At 38.1% G+C, this 14,467-nt stretch overlaps 1 protein-coding gene across 1 annotated transcript in view; it reads right to left on the reverse strand.

The window, feature by feature from the left end:
• LOC140240819 (golgin subfamily A member 1-like) overlaps nucleotides 1–14,467 on the reverse strand; it is a 31,092-nt gene that overhangs the window by 6,338 nt on the left and 10,287 nt on the right. Inside the window, exons 7-16 of the mRNA XM_072320589.1 lie at nucleotides 12,291–12,386; nucleotides 8,779–8,907; nucleotides 7,947–8,042; nucleotides 6,725–6,916; nucleotides 5,853–6,026; nucleotides 4,925–5,020; nucleotides 4,212–4,301; nucleotides 3,833–3,935; nucleotides 2,733–2,914; nucleotides 1,442–1,534 (exon numbers count right to left, since the gene is read on the reverse strand). Coding sequence (XP_072176690.1) covers nucleotides 1,442–1,534; nucleotides 2,733–2,914; nucleotides 3,833–3,935; nucleotides 4,212–4,301; nucleotides 4,925–5,020; nucleotides 5,853–6,026; nucleotides 6,725–6,916; nucleotides 7,947–8,042; nucleotides 8,779–8,907; nucleotides 12,291–12,386 — 1,251 coding nt within the window. The remainder of the gene's footprint in view (nucleotides 1–1,441; nucleotides 1,535–2,732; nucleotides 2,915–3,832; nucleotides 3,936–4,211; nucleotides 4,302–4,924; nucleotides 5,021–5,852; nucleotides 6,027–6,724; nucleotides 6,917–7,946; nucleotides 8,043–8,778; nucleotides 8,908–12,290; nucleotides 12,387–14,467) is intronic.

Below are 14,467 nucleotides of genomic sequence, written 5' to 3' on the forward strand. Positions count from 1 at the left end.
TAGTATTATCTAAACCTGGCCTTTGACCTTTGACCTCACGGTTCCAAAGAGAATCACTGTTAGGTAGAACATGCATAAATATGTAAGTTTCATGATGATACCTTGAGTTACTTTCGAGATATGGAGGAAAAAGTGCAATGTAGCACTTTCACTTGACCTTTTGACCTTTGACCTTTTTGGCAAGAAACTTCCCACAGAATATATATTGGGTAATGCATGCATACATCAAGTTAAAAAAAAATCCTTTGGGCATTGCATAAATATAAGGAAAGTGATATTTTGAGGAGTTGACCTTGACCTTTGACCCCCCCCTGACCTTTGACCCATGACCCCCAACTTCCCTAGATAATCACTGCCCATCGGTACATGCATATATACTAAGTTCCATGAAGATACTTTGAACCATTTGCGAGATATGGAGAAAAACATGAAATTTCAACCTTTTTTTCACAAAATAACCTGTGACCTTTGACCTTTGACCCCATGACCCTAAAATCCAAACAAAGTATTATCCCCCCAGGATATACCCTCATACCAAGTTTGATGTAAAACCATCACACGGTTCTTGAGATATCGACAAAAACAAAACGGGACGTACGTACGGAAGGATGGACGGACGACCCGAAAACATAATGCCTCCGGCCACTTCGTTGGCGGAGGCATAAAAACTGATCACTTGTCTATTTATACAAAATTTCAATCACGCAGGCTACAACTGGCTCCATTCTCATGGTAATCAAGCTTCCTTCTGATAAACGGCACACTTTTGAATACCAGGCTTACGAAGAATGGATGTGTTATATATATTTATATATAAATGTGATGAGCGCAAAAATGTGCATGCTGTGCAATGCTTATCAGCGGCAGTCGGTCACGTTGAGAAGATTGTTTATGATAGAAGGCAATGACCTACAGTGATTATCTTTCGACTCAGAGTGGATATACCACAGCCTAGCCTCTTTTTTTTTTTTTTGTGGCTGCTACATAGGAGGCTCCAAAACCTACCCCTGTGGGTGGTTTCAGAACCTGACTGGATTGGATTGCCTTTGATGAAATCCTGTCTGTTTATACAAAGCTAAAAGGCTGCTCGATGCTGCCCAAGGAGGCTTCATAAACTGACGTTTGCTTAGTATGAATGGGGTGTCAATGGCCATCACTCTGCAGCGGTCACTTTGTGCTGCCACTCAAAAGGCCTGTGAGAAATAATGTGCTGAGGTCCCTGTGTATAGTGACTACCTACCTCCTGTTGCATTTAATACCTAAAGAAGAGTTTAACAAATCTTTGAAATGTGCCGCAGGAAAAACAAAATGTAATATTTTATTTTCTTCTTCAAGCCACTTCTAATTTCACAGTTGTCTCACCTACTCATTTATATCAGCAAAAAGGAGATGTGCTTGAAACCATCCATGGAAAAAACAGCAACATTCATCATGGCCTCACCTCAAGTTCTATGTGTCCATTTAACTCACTCTCCTGTATCCTAGCCTGAGCTTCTGTCTCAACTCTGACCAGCTTTTCTTGTAACTCTTGCAGCTGAAATGAAATGGAGGGAAAAATGAATAAATAAATGAATATGAACATTGCATCATACAGAATTCATCAGCATTTCCTCAAAGGAAACTGTAATACATGCAAATCATTGCTGTCATGCTGGCATTATTCTATTCACAGTTAAAATCTCTGCATGTACTTTCATAAGTAACAAAAGTCATCTCACAGGCTCATCATGTTGAGATATGAAGTAAACAAATCAGAAAAAAATCCAAATATTGTTCAAATATGTCATAATCATCATATGAATCAGACCACATCACTTCATAGCCACTGAAAGACACCTTATGCAGTCAGAGCAAATGCAAAAGACAATACAATTCACTACATGCTCACTTCCTCTCATCCAGCAGATAGCGGAAACACAATTTTACAAATTCATAAGTTTTAATGAATTGTTCAATTTTCCTCAAACTGCATTGACGTACGATGTGTTCTACTAATCTATGTGTATGCATTCATCCAATTCAAATATGCATTGGGGTTTCATTTCCCTTTAACCCTATTCTAACTGGGGGGGTCAAATTGACCCCCCCTTGACGTTTTGCGCCACGATTCTGCAACGCGCAAAGACTTTGCCGCGTCGTTTCACGACTTTTTTCGTTGAAGTCTTCCGCATATTTTGAGACCAAATTTGCGACGTCCGGGTACACCGTTCTGAAGTTAAGTAATGTTATGCATATGCATTTCAACTCGAAAACAGCTCAAATTCATGATATCGTGTGCAAATTGAATGCAAATTGTGTTTTTTGGTTAAATTGATATGAATTAGATTATTTCAACTTTTAACCATTGAAATTAATAAATTCTAGTGTAGATAAGCCTGAAAAAGTGCCTACAACAAATTTTGGCAAAAAACAATAGAAAAACAAAAGGTCAAAAAACAATAAAATACATAAGAAATTAACAAAACAATAAAAAAACAAAAGAAATTGATTTTGATTGTGCTATATTTTTACATGAAAATGGTTTGATATGTCCTGAGGAATTCTGACACAAAAATTTAGCAATACTTCAGTCTTCAGGCAATCTTCAGGCAAAATTTCGCGGCGATCGCGCTATCGATGGCCGAGATCTGAAGGGGGGGTCAAATTGACCCCCCCCCCCGTAAAAACTTGATCTCAAATAGCCCAGTTAGAATAGGGTTAAGGATCAAGCGATTGCTGTCACATTATCGCACCTTCTGTGTGATGAGCGTTAGCTCCTCTCCCTTCTCCTCCAGGGATTGCTGTAAGACACTGATGGTTTCCGTCTTCTCAAAGATGAGCCTTTGGGCCTCATCCTGGGTCTCCCTCCCAGTCTTCTCTTGCTCCCCTAACCTCTGGCCCAGCTCGCTGACACTCTGCTGGAGATTCTGGAGCTCTGTTCACCATCCAATCGGAATCAGGATCAAAACAAGTCCAGAATAAAATGAGACAGAGACAATGGGAGAATTAGAAAATGGAAATTTAAATAATTTGGGATCCAAACAGATGATAACTGAATCACAGAAGTAAGAGGTAAGAAAAAAAATGGGGAACATGTCTGCATCAAAGGAAAGAATCAAACAAAATCCTGTGCCAATTCACTTGCATCTTCAAGAATTTACCAGGATTATCTTAAGGGAGAGCCATGGTCATAACAATGGAGGGCTTACCTCGGAATAATATGACAAATGGATGGATGAAACTACACTAATATGATGTCAGAACATACTGCAAATTCATGGACTCACAAAATGCACACCCCACCTCCTAATTGCAAGCATCATCACCACCACCACCATCATCATCATCATCATCATCATCATCATCATCATCATCATCATCATCATCATCATCATCATCATCATCATCATCATCATCATCATCATCATTCATGGACTCACAAAATGCACACCCCACCTCCTAATTGCAAGCATCATCATCACCATCATCATCATCATCATCATCATCATCATCATCATCATCATCATCATCATCGTCGTTGCTGTCATCCTAATCATCATCATCACCTTACGATGCAGGAAGCTATACCAAGAGGATCTTTATTACCTCAGACGTGATTCACTTCTCAAAAACTTTACTATTCATATCTTTCTTTCCTCAATTTCCTCAAGATGGCTTTTTTCAAAGCACATTAGTTTATTCCCTTCACTCTGATTAATTGTTTGGTGTTGATAAAGACTGCTATTTCAGAGTGTTCCTGAGTGCAAAAACTATGCTTAACTCCTCAACAAACAATAATGGCAAAAGATATAAGAGCAACGTGTGCAGGTCAGCGGATGGTAAATATGATTACCTGTTTCATGTTTTCTGATGAGTTGTTCTTTCTCTTTGACAGTTGCGTGGAGTATTGTCAGCTGTTCTTTTTGTCTCGATGATAAACTCTCCAATTCCTGGGCCTGAAATAAAATGAAAAGTTGATAATTTAAAGCCTCAAAAGCTTTATGCAACAGTACTCAAGAGGCCATGTCAAGTTATATCTTCCACACATGGAAAGTTGCATAAGCAGAGGCTTACACCACAATCATTTCCTACACCAACAAAGAAGTATTTTGATGAACACATACTTTGACTTCTCAGCAGAAGAAAAAAGGGGTGTACACATGTTTCAAGTAATGTGTGCTTTGAAAAGTTTGACACAACACTCAAGAACAAGTGTAAACTGGGTTACTTGCCTTTGTTTCTAGTTCTGAGGCTCTTGATCTCGATGAGTCTAACTCGGACTGCAGGTGACCGGTTCTTGAATCGACCATCGACATAGATTTCTGATTTCGTCCAAAGAGGGAGTGACAATAGATGTACATGTAGTATTACGTAATTTCAAAATTATCAAACACTCCACACACTTTCTAGGTTATTTTACTCAAGGCAGCTTCTCCGACTCTAAAGATAAGCGGTACCAAAAACCCTTTTCATCAATTTGTCTCTTTTTATACAGTTTGCTTGTGACTGTGTGATAAGTCTACTACAGGAATAATGTCATCTAAAACTGTTTTTTTGTTGTTGAAGATATTGCAACCATTTTAGCGTGTATTGAGTAACAGAATTATATGTGCACTAAAAGAGAAGGAATCACAACAGTAAATCCCCCAAATACACACAAAATGTGCAGTACTAGCTTTGTTTTACTCCATTAACTTTATGTGGTCTCACCGTCTAGTCTTTGGAGGGTGTTTCAAGCGGTTGTCTAGTGGTTATTTATGTGCATTTAACGGCCTCCTTTCTGACCATGAAACAGCACCGTCACCGTTGTGCGTGTGAAATCAAACAACTCAGATGAGTAGTCTCTATTCAGGCTTTTTTTAAAAATGAAACACAAAAGCCAGTAAAGAGAAAAACTGAAACCTGCTAACTGCATGAGATGCATCTGCGCAGGATTACGACTTACCCGTAACTTGTCTAGTTCTTCTTCAAGACAGGACACTTGCTTCTCGTGTTCTATTTCCTTCTCTAGATATTCCTCATTGATGGACTCTAACCTTGCCTGCAATACAGTGAGAACAGTGAGGAGTGATGTTTATTTCAAACACACAACTTAAAGGGGAAGGCTAGTAACTGATCAGTGGGAATCAGTGGAAATGCTGGGAGATGATTGTTCCAATCCTTATGGGATTCATTCAAGAGTTCATTGTATATCTATTGTTGTGTGAAAATGATTTGCTTCATAATGGTCTCATATTCAAGTAATGTGCAGTTTAATGCTTCCAGGTTAGCGTCCCTGGTCAGTGACGGAGCATTAATCTGCACATTACTTGAATATGAGACCGTTCTGAAGCAAATCATTTTCACACAACAATAGATATACAATGAACTCTTGAATGAATCCCATAAGGATTGGAACAATCATCTCCCAGCATTTCCACTGATTCCCACTGATCAGTTACTAGCCTTCCCCTTTAAATAACACTAGTTTAAACAACAACAAGCTTGCATATACTGTTGTAACGTGTGGCAGCAAGGATTTGTCAGTAACTTGTGTGGTAACAAATATAAAGCAACAAAGATTACATACAAGTGATACAGCATGTGAATTGATTTTCCATGTCTGTCATGACAAATTCCTTTGCATATTGGAATGCCTTGCCCTAACATATCTTACCAAGTCAAACACTAGGTTTCTTTACCATTTGAAGTGGAGATGAATCAACACTTTCATTCTGATAATGAACTGAAATATAGCATTCTTCAGCTCTAAGCTCCATGGACTGGTAAGGTTGAAATGGAAAACATATTACACATGGTTTGAAAATGAAAAATGAATAAAAGATGTATTCTCAACACTGACATGAAAATACGCTTCCATCCCTCACACTCACCAGCTTGTGTTCTGAGGCACTTTTGTCAAAGTCTCGCGCCGTCTCAGCCGTGACCAGCTTGGACTCTAGGGTCGCGACCCTGCCCTGAAGCTGCTTCTTGGACTCGATGAATTGTTGCTTGACCTCGGTCAGCTGCTGGTGAGCAAGGGTCAGCTCTGTCTCACTGACCTCTTTCTGTATGGTCAACCAGACACAGAATATAGTACTTGGAGAATATTTTCAAATGAGAACTAGTTTATTTTCAGCTATATCACTACCAATGACTTGGTGTGGCATGAACAATATAGGAATTCAAATACCCCTGCATTTATAACCTTGACAATGACTGCAGCAATGAAGCCAACCACAATGCTACAGGTATGAGATCAGAACATTAAACTTTTGTCTACTTTATATGCTGTCAAAATATCACTATTCATAAAAAAATTTTGAAACTATATTGTACGTCTACGTTCTGACTACAGTTACATTGTAGATTAAATAAGGAGATTTCCCGCAAGAACACATGAAGGATAGGTCCCATGAAGCACTACATGGCTTATCATTCATTGTAGTATCATTATTTTTGTAGCATTTTTTGTATAATTGCCTCCCTTTTGGTATTTTAACAGCTGCATAACTGTCACTTTTCTGTTACTGCTACTTGTTAATGGTGAAAACTTACACAAGCACATGTATTTTTATTTTTTTTTATAATCACATTGTACTATGTAATGCATTGTAATTTAGCCTTTGGGATACAACTTTGCATGTTTTTCAATAAACCATTAATCAATCAATTAATCATATTTGTCTTGTTTTTACTTTGTTTCATTCTGCATTGTTTTGTCGCAAGATTTGTTTCGTCCCAACAACCATGATAGTTGGAGTACCTGTGCTTTGAGCTGGGCCTCTTTCTGCATGGCCTGGTGCTGGTGGGCACTGCACTCCTTCCTGGCCCCCTCCAGACTGGCCTGGAGGTCCGACAGCTCGGCCTTCAGCTGGCACTGGGTGGCATCTGCCTTCTGTTGGCTCCTCCTGTGCTCCTCTGTGTCCTCCGCAATCTTGGCGTTCAGATGCTCGATCTGAAAAGGTGGTGAGGATGAAGGATAAAGATGAATAAAGGACATACATGTAAAGTAATAGTTAGAAATGACAGTACGTTTATCTTTAAAAAAATACATACACCCACAAAACACGTCATGCATGTCCATTTGTACAATTAACCCAATTTCTGCTGTGACATATAGGGGACTCCAGTTATACCAAAGTCCTCAGGACTAGAAGTTTTCATTCCTTATATCGAAATCTTATCAAAGCCATATAATAAAGTACATTGACAAATCTAGATGATAATTTTAGGACCTAAATTTTTACTTTGTGGTAGCGAAAATTTCCCTTGGTTATAGCCATGTTTGTTATAATGGGAGTGCACTGTAGCAATTCTTATGGATTTGAAATGCAGAATAACCAGTTTCCCATGGCATTGAATGGAATTAGGAATTGCAAGTTAACATCACCAGCAGCACCTGATTGTACAACTACTGACTGTGAGGTTAGGGGCACAAAAAATCTGTATATCTGAACTTTCTTCAGTCCTTCAGTTTTAATATTGCAGGATATAGTGCTGTACTGTACATCAGCAGTGAGGGAGAAATTGATCACAATTGAAGAAAATTATAGCAGACATACAATATATCTCATACTTGCTCATTTTTCTTTCCATGGGAAAAACAGAACATGATTTCTCAATGGTATTCACACTGAATGGACCAGATGATTACACATACAAGATTAGAGAGAGAAAAAAAAAAGAAGATCTTCAGAGGTCTCTGGGAACTTAAGTTTCTTCTGGATCTAGTATATTTAACCAGCATGCAATAAAAAAAAAAAAAAAAAATATTTAGAGTTTATATATTCAAAAACACTTCACACAAAGTGTTTAATACACAGATACTACTATATCTGAATACATGTGTATGCGATATACAGTATACTGTACATATACTTTGGCTGCATGTACAATGACATCTTATATTTGTAATAAACATTTGAATACATTGGAAGAAGTCTTCTTTTAAAAGGTGTAAAGTATTTACATCATTAGGTCTTTACCTGCTTTTCAAGACTGGTAATCTTTTCATTAGATTCCACCCTGACTGAACTCAGTTCTCTCCTCGTTTCCTCCAACCTCTGCTCCATACTGTCCCTCTGAAAAATTGATCACCAGTCCAGGAGAGATAAGGACAGAATAAACATAATTACTAATCTTTATGATTATTTCATTTCCAGCTGGATATCAATCTGCATGAAATCAAACTATTACAAGCACATGCAAGGAATCTTTTATGGCCGACAAGTATGCAGGGCTCAACAACAGCAGCGGCCCAGTGGTCCGGGGCCACTTAACGTCGATGTTGGTATGGACCACCAGACTGCCAAATAGGTTAACTTCTGGTGGCACAATTGGGCAAATGATATTCAAACGGGATTGTTATATTTCCCTTCATTTTGAGACAACAAAATTGTACAGATCTTAGTGGCCCAAGTTTGGACCACCAGAGGAAAAAGTGTGGAGCCCTGGCATATGTATAACCTACTTTGCAATTATGATCGACACACACTCATACATAGACCAAAAATAAGACAAGCCTTTTCGATGAAAATGACAACCATTTACAAGTCACAAGAATTCTCAAGCCATGCTGATGAAGAGGTCATCCAACACCATAAACAGGGTACAGTGGCATATGCAAGCGATCTGATATCATATGCAATGATGTTTTCGCAAAAAGTGGAAGCTAACTTCAGTTTGCCCGAATCACATCCGAAGAAGACTACTACTGTACATTACACATCTGTACAGTGCATACTGAAGGATACAAAGAAACATTTACTTGTCTGATTGAATGATTTCACGGGGCTACTGAATTTCTTCCCGCCTTACCTCTGATTGCACTGCCTTCACGTGATCATCCTGTGAAAGGTCGTTGACCTGTAACCTCTGCTCTAAGGTCGTGACCTTCTCTCTCAGAAGTCCCAGCTCAGACTCCTTGTCGAAGATGTCTTTTTTGGCCTGAAACCAGAAGAACAAAAGTCAACTTGAAGTGATGCAGAGGTGTGCATTCTACACTTGAAAACAAGAGTTAGAAGGCCTCATTAAATCAGTAGAAAAGATCAGAAGAAAAGATCATTATGAAGAAGGAAAAACAATTACCAACTGTGGATGGTTTGTGCAAATAGTGCATTCAAATGATGCAAATGCAAAATGTCAAACTGCAATCACAGGTCACATTAATTGTCATAGTGCTACAGATGACAACCTTTTTACACAACACTGCCTCCTTTTTGCAATATAAAACATCAGGGTTACTGGTCTTCGGATTAAGTTTTGGCCTGGAGAGGAAAGAAATATGTAATGCAATAAAGTGTGAAACACTTCGCTTCTCATATCTATCTTGGTTTGCTTGATTTCATGCACAAGAGACAGATTCTACACACACACACACACACACACACACAAACATACACAAAACAAACAAATAAAAGTCATCTTCGCTACTACAATGCCTATTCTCTGAAATGATGTGGGCCATGGAATTTCCTGTCACATTTCAACATTCATTCATTACCTCTACATTAGCCTGGTACATGCATGATGACGATAGTCCTATTAAAACATGTTACTATGTGTATTAACTCTCAAGCACACGTTTTTGCGTGTTGTTAGTTTTTATGTACACGCTGTGTACACATGCAGCTACGGTATGAAGTGTAATTCACGCAATATACAGGATGGGTCAGTCCACGGCAGAGCATAAAAAGAAATAGAAATTGTTTAGTTTGCATTTCCCTGGGGTGGCAAGCATAACGCATTCCATGTGACGTCAAGCAGACTGCAAAGCTGTGTCATAGATTGATCGTGTGATTTGTTGCTACGGGAACCAGTTTAGTATTAAAGTACAATTCCACACTATGTTCAAGTTGACTTTTTCACTTTAATTAAGTTAAAGATCAGATGACCAGAGTGTTACAAGTTTCATAAAAATCAAACCTAAGCAAAGAAAGTTATGGGATTTTCAAGGTTCATACAATTTCATACAAAAGTGCTATTGATAGCAGCTACATATCCTAATTGAAAGGGGTGTTGATGTCATCACCTCATAAGTCTTTCAGTGGCCTATACATATATACATGCATCTTCAAACAACTTCCCTAAAAAAAAAAACACCAAAAAAAAAAAAACCCCAGAAAGAATTACGTATTATCCATCAAATCAATTTAATGTAGTCTTGCAATAACTAGCGACAGTGAAATTCAAGGGGAAAGGGGATTGTGATGGCTACATTACTCACAAAAGAGAATATGATTTTTGAATGTATTTCTGTGTACAAACAAATCGATGAGTTGTGAGGCTATGAAATCATCGCCTCTTCTCAATTCCTGTGTGTGATTGCCACCAATATTGCTGTTCAGTGAGAATGTAAAACTTTGAAATACTGCTACTTTCTTATTCAATGTACTATTTTGATGAAAATTTTCCCATTCCACTTGTCTGATATTACTCTCTAGATCCCCAAAGTCAACTTGGTCAAAAGTCAATGGATGGTGTGGAGCTACGCTGAAACTCAAAGAATATTGTACAGTTTTAATGCTGTACTGGACTCAATGCTGACATTAAAATCTATGATTGAACTGTATTGACATACAATGCAGGCCTACAATTAGACTACTGGTAGACTGCACCTTAATCATGAGGTATCAAATGTTAGTCGTTCACACAGCGACTGGCTTCATCAAACCATAATGCAAACAAGCACTAAAGAAGCAGTCACTGTAGTTACTGCAAAGTGAAATATATTGAAGACATACACCAATATTACATGTATTAAGGTGTTTGTTGATGTCTGGGCAGTGTATGGTGTCAAAAGCCTTTCCTGAGGTGTTTCATACTGGATTTCTGAAAGACAGGGTCAGTCTCATTTGATAATGCAGGGGTACATTTGGTTATAAAAACATTCCTGGAGTAGTTCATACTGAAATTTGACAGTGTCAGTCATGATTACCTTGACAAAGTGACTGTGCAAATGGGTAGTTTTCTTGTAAACTTTTTTTAAAGATATAATTTGTATGACAATTTAGCATCCATGTTGCATTAAAGAACAAAATTATTTGCCTCAAGCAAGAAAACTACTGGAGAGAGCAGCAAAGGGTAATATTTTAACAGACACACACACTGAAAACCTTCTCTGGGAAGGTTTCCATAACAACCTACCAAGTCATGCATGAATGGGGTGTGGTTACAATCCATGCATGTGATCGGCAAGCGCTGTGTCATTCTGTTTGGACTAGAGTGATTGCAAGTTGAGTGTATCAAAGGAAAGTTACCGCAAGAGCGTTGTAACAGAAGGGTTGTCAGGATAATGTTGGCGTAAGGTTGGGGTAACGTTGGGGTAATTACCCTAGTTGGCTATGGTGGAATTGGCCAAAAGTTGCCATGACGATGGAGAGCAATATTTTGCAGGGACCATTTCATTAAACACGCAGGGTAAAAAAAAGATTGCACGGACATTGTCACAGTACCTCTTGTTTGAAAGACTCTTAAAATGGGGCTTTAGCTAACTAGGTATGTCGTGCTTAAAAGAGACTTTACTGTTTGTTGTCCATACGGACACAACTATCCCAATGTCAGTCATTACGTACTGATTTTGACCTTGTTTCTTTGTTTGTTCGTTTTCTTTTCTTTTTTTCTTTTTTTTTTTGGGGGGGGGGGAGGGTTTCATAGCTGTGTGATTATCTGCCAACGTTACATGACTGACCAGAGTGATACCACAAAACCAGAAACATTCGCGGCACGAAACTTTCGTGAATTGGGGCCGATGGCCTTTCTTGCGGCATGAAACTTTTGCAAATTTCTAACAGCATTCAATGCATTGTGAAGTGAAAAAAAAATTTTCATGTGCATTTTACTATCGAGAATTTTGGCTCCCTCGTGAGTTCGTGAAAGTTTCATGCATGTGAAAATTTCTGTTTTACAGTATTCCAATCTTGATGGTGTAAAAAGGTTCCCCAACTTTACACATCATCCATCTTCATTTTATTCCAGTTGCTTCTAGTTGTTTTGGCCCACAGAATCACTTCAAATCTCTTCTTTTGCAAAGTATAAAAACATTCCAAAACAAAGTGATCATGGTGCTCTCAACTTCTGAACTTGTTGAAATCAAAGTTGGGTGTTGTTTGGTTTTGTCTTTTTTTTTTTCCCCCTCTACTCTGCTGACTTAATAATGAAAGTAATTTTACAGTGTCTCTTTCATCTGGCTTCAGACACTAACTAACAAATGGTTCACATATAGAGTACATGTTAAAATCTCATCATCATGCAAATTTGTTGGAGCTGAAACGGATATGGCACTGTTCACACTTGAAGGGTAGACTTGTTACCACTACGTGCTGTTCTACCTGGTTTCTAAGAATTTCACTGTTGTGTTTTAGCAGGCTGAACGCATCTTCCCGCTGGTCTAACTTCTCCTGAAGAGCTACAACCTGTGCTGATGTCTGGACAAAGCATCAGAAAAACTAAAATTTGTTAATTTGGAGGTGAGTGAATTAGGAAAATTAATCACGAATACGGTGAAAATTTGAAACCAATGAATACAAAAGCTGCAGAGCTTTATTCGTTTACTAAAGGTGCAAGAGAAGCCGAATATATTATGATAAGCAGAAAACAAATAAATGAAATAAAAAAGTTGAATGACATCACGACTGCTCTGCAATAATGAGTTGCAGTAAATGGTGGGTTACAATCGCTGACAAGTAAAGACACTAACGCTAAGCCAAAGGATATATGTGCAATAAATGACAGCTTAAACAGGTTTCGTATGTTTAAATGGTTGACAGAAATAATAGCATCAATGTAAAGGGATGAATAAATTTTGTGCAGAAGTAGAGGCAGATGTTACCATTTGGAGGTGCAGATGTCATTTGAATGCGAGTGTCCCTTTAAGATTTAAGCGGAAATTGTTATGAGAAGTTGTCAGCTTTTCTTTGCTGCTGGCAATGTGCCCTTGTTAGTTGACCATATCAGGTTTTCTGAAGTTTATCACGATTTTAAAGACCCAGCAGCACGGAGATTCATGGAGAGGAAAGGCTGGCCCTGTTTGGATATAAATATTTGAGAATCCCTGTTACGAATTGTGTAGAGCTTTATCATTGATCTCTATTTAAGTACTTGTACACACAAAGCCGTAGAATCCTGACTAGTGCCAACCGTTACCGATGAGGGCAAGCTTTTATGCACATTTTCGCTGACCTCGCGAATCCCCATGTTACTGGGTCTCTAACATGGTGTATTTGCTGCAAGGGTCATACAGTGGTCAAGAAAGGTCAGTGATCCATCAGTGGTCCAGTAGCGCATAAATGCTCCTATGTGATTAAGTGTCAAATGAATTGCGAATCCAGCTGAAATCATTTGGACAAGTCATGTAAGACTCGAATCATTCTCTGCCCAAGTGCAGTAACTAAGACCTGAAAAAAATATACTATTAATGTTTATCTAAGTTTTCAAATCCATTTTACATTAACACTCTATGCAAAAGTTTAACACGGAAGTTGTTTTGCAACGGTACACTTTTAGCGTATCATCAATAATAAAGACTGTTAGCTGGATTTTAAAACATTTATTGGTTCTTTCCAGTCCATACCTCATTCTATAATCATTCTAGTCTTGTGACAGAGTGTTATCACAGTGTATTAATTCTAACTTTGTGGCTTTCTGTCCATTGGGAAAATTCTACCAAGAATGGGCACAGCATCAATGTTCCACAAAATATATTCACATGCATCAGTGACTGCATCTTATCCAACATGGACCTACCATGATATGTCAATCAACCATATCAATGCATTTAGTTTTCAACAGATCATGTTTTGAAAACAATTCTGTTAATGGATGAGAGTATTTAGATAATTGTCTTTTAAGGGTAAATCATCTACCGTGTCCTCAAGTTTACAACAATGTGCTGGCTATGTAGATGACATCATAAATGATCTAATCTGATTGATCCAGCTATCTCATGCAAAGTCTCTCCATTGTAGAATGACAGAGCAGCATTTGAAGGGAAATGACTCTAAATTCATGAAGGTATTGAGGGGAAAAATTGAAACTGAAATTAAATATCTGAAAATGACTCTTTTTCTTTAAGAGAGAAAAGCAATCATGATGGAAGAAGCTGTAAGAAGGGCATAGTGCAAATGCGTAAAAAATATTGCACATTTGCAGACTGACTGCAAACAGGAATGTTGTGATAATTTCAATGGGAAAATTTGCAATTGCATGATTTACAATGTAAATAGATTGATCATGCGGTACATGAAAGGAAATGTATGCTTCATATATCTCATGCTAGAGATGAGTAATTACTATTAGAAATGAATACAATATAGTGTTTTGATAAGTTTCTGATGGGTCTTGTGCTATGGCAATCCCTCATATTTTAGCACTCAGAATAGGGATTCCACTCCCCGATTAGCAAGAGTCTCAAACAAAAACAAAGGACTTAAAAAGGGAAATAACACACTTGGAGTGAAGTATGGTACCCATTCTCAATATATTCCTACATTGACATGCTATTCTCTCT

This window comes from Diadema setosum, chromosome 17 (assembly GCF_964275005.1).
Source record: "Diadema setosum chromosome 17, eeDiaSeto1, whole genome shotgun sequence".
Taxonomy (NCBI): domain Eukaryota; kingdom Metazoa; phylum Echinodermata; class Echinoidea; order Diadematoida; family Diadematidae; genus Diadema; species Diadema setosum.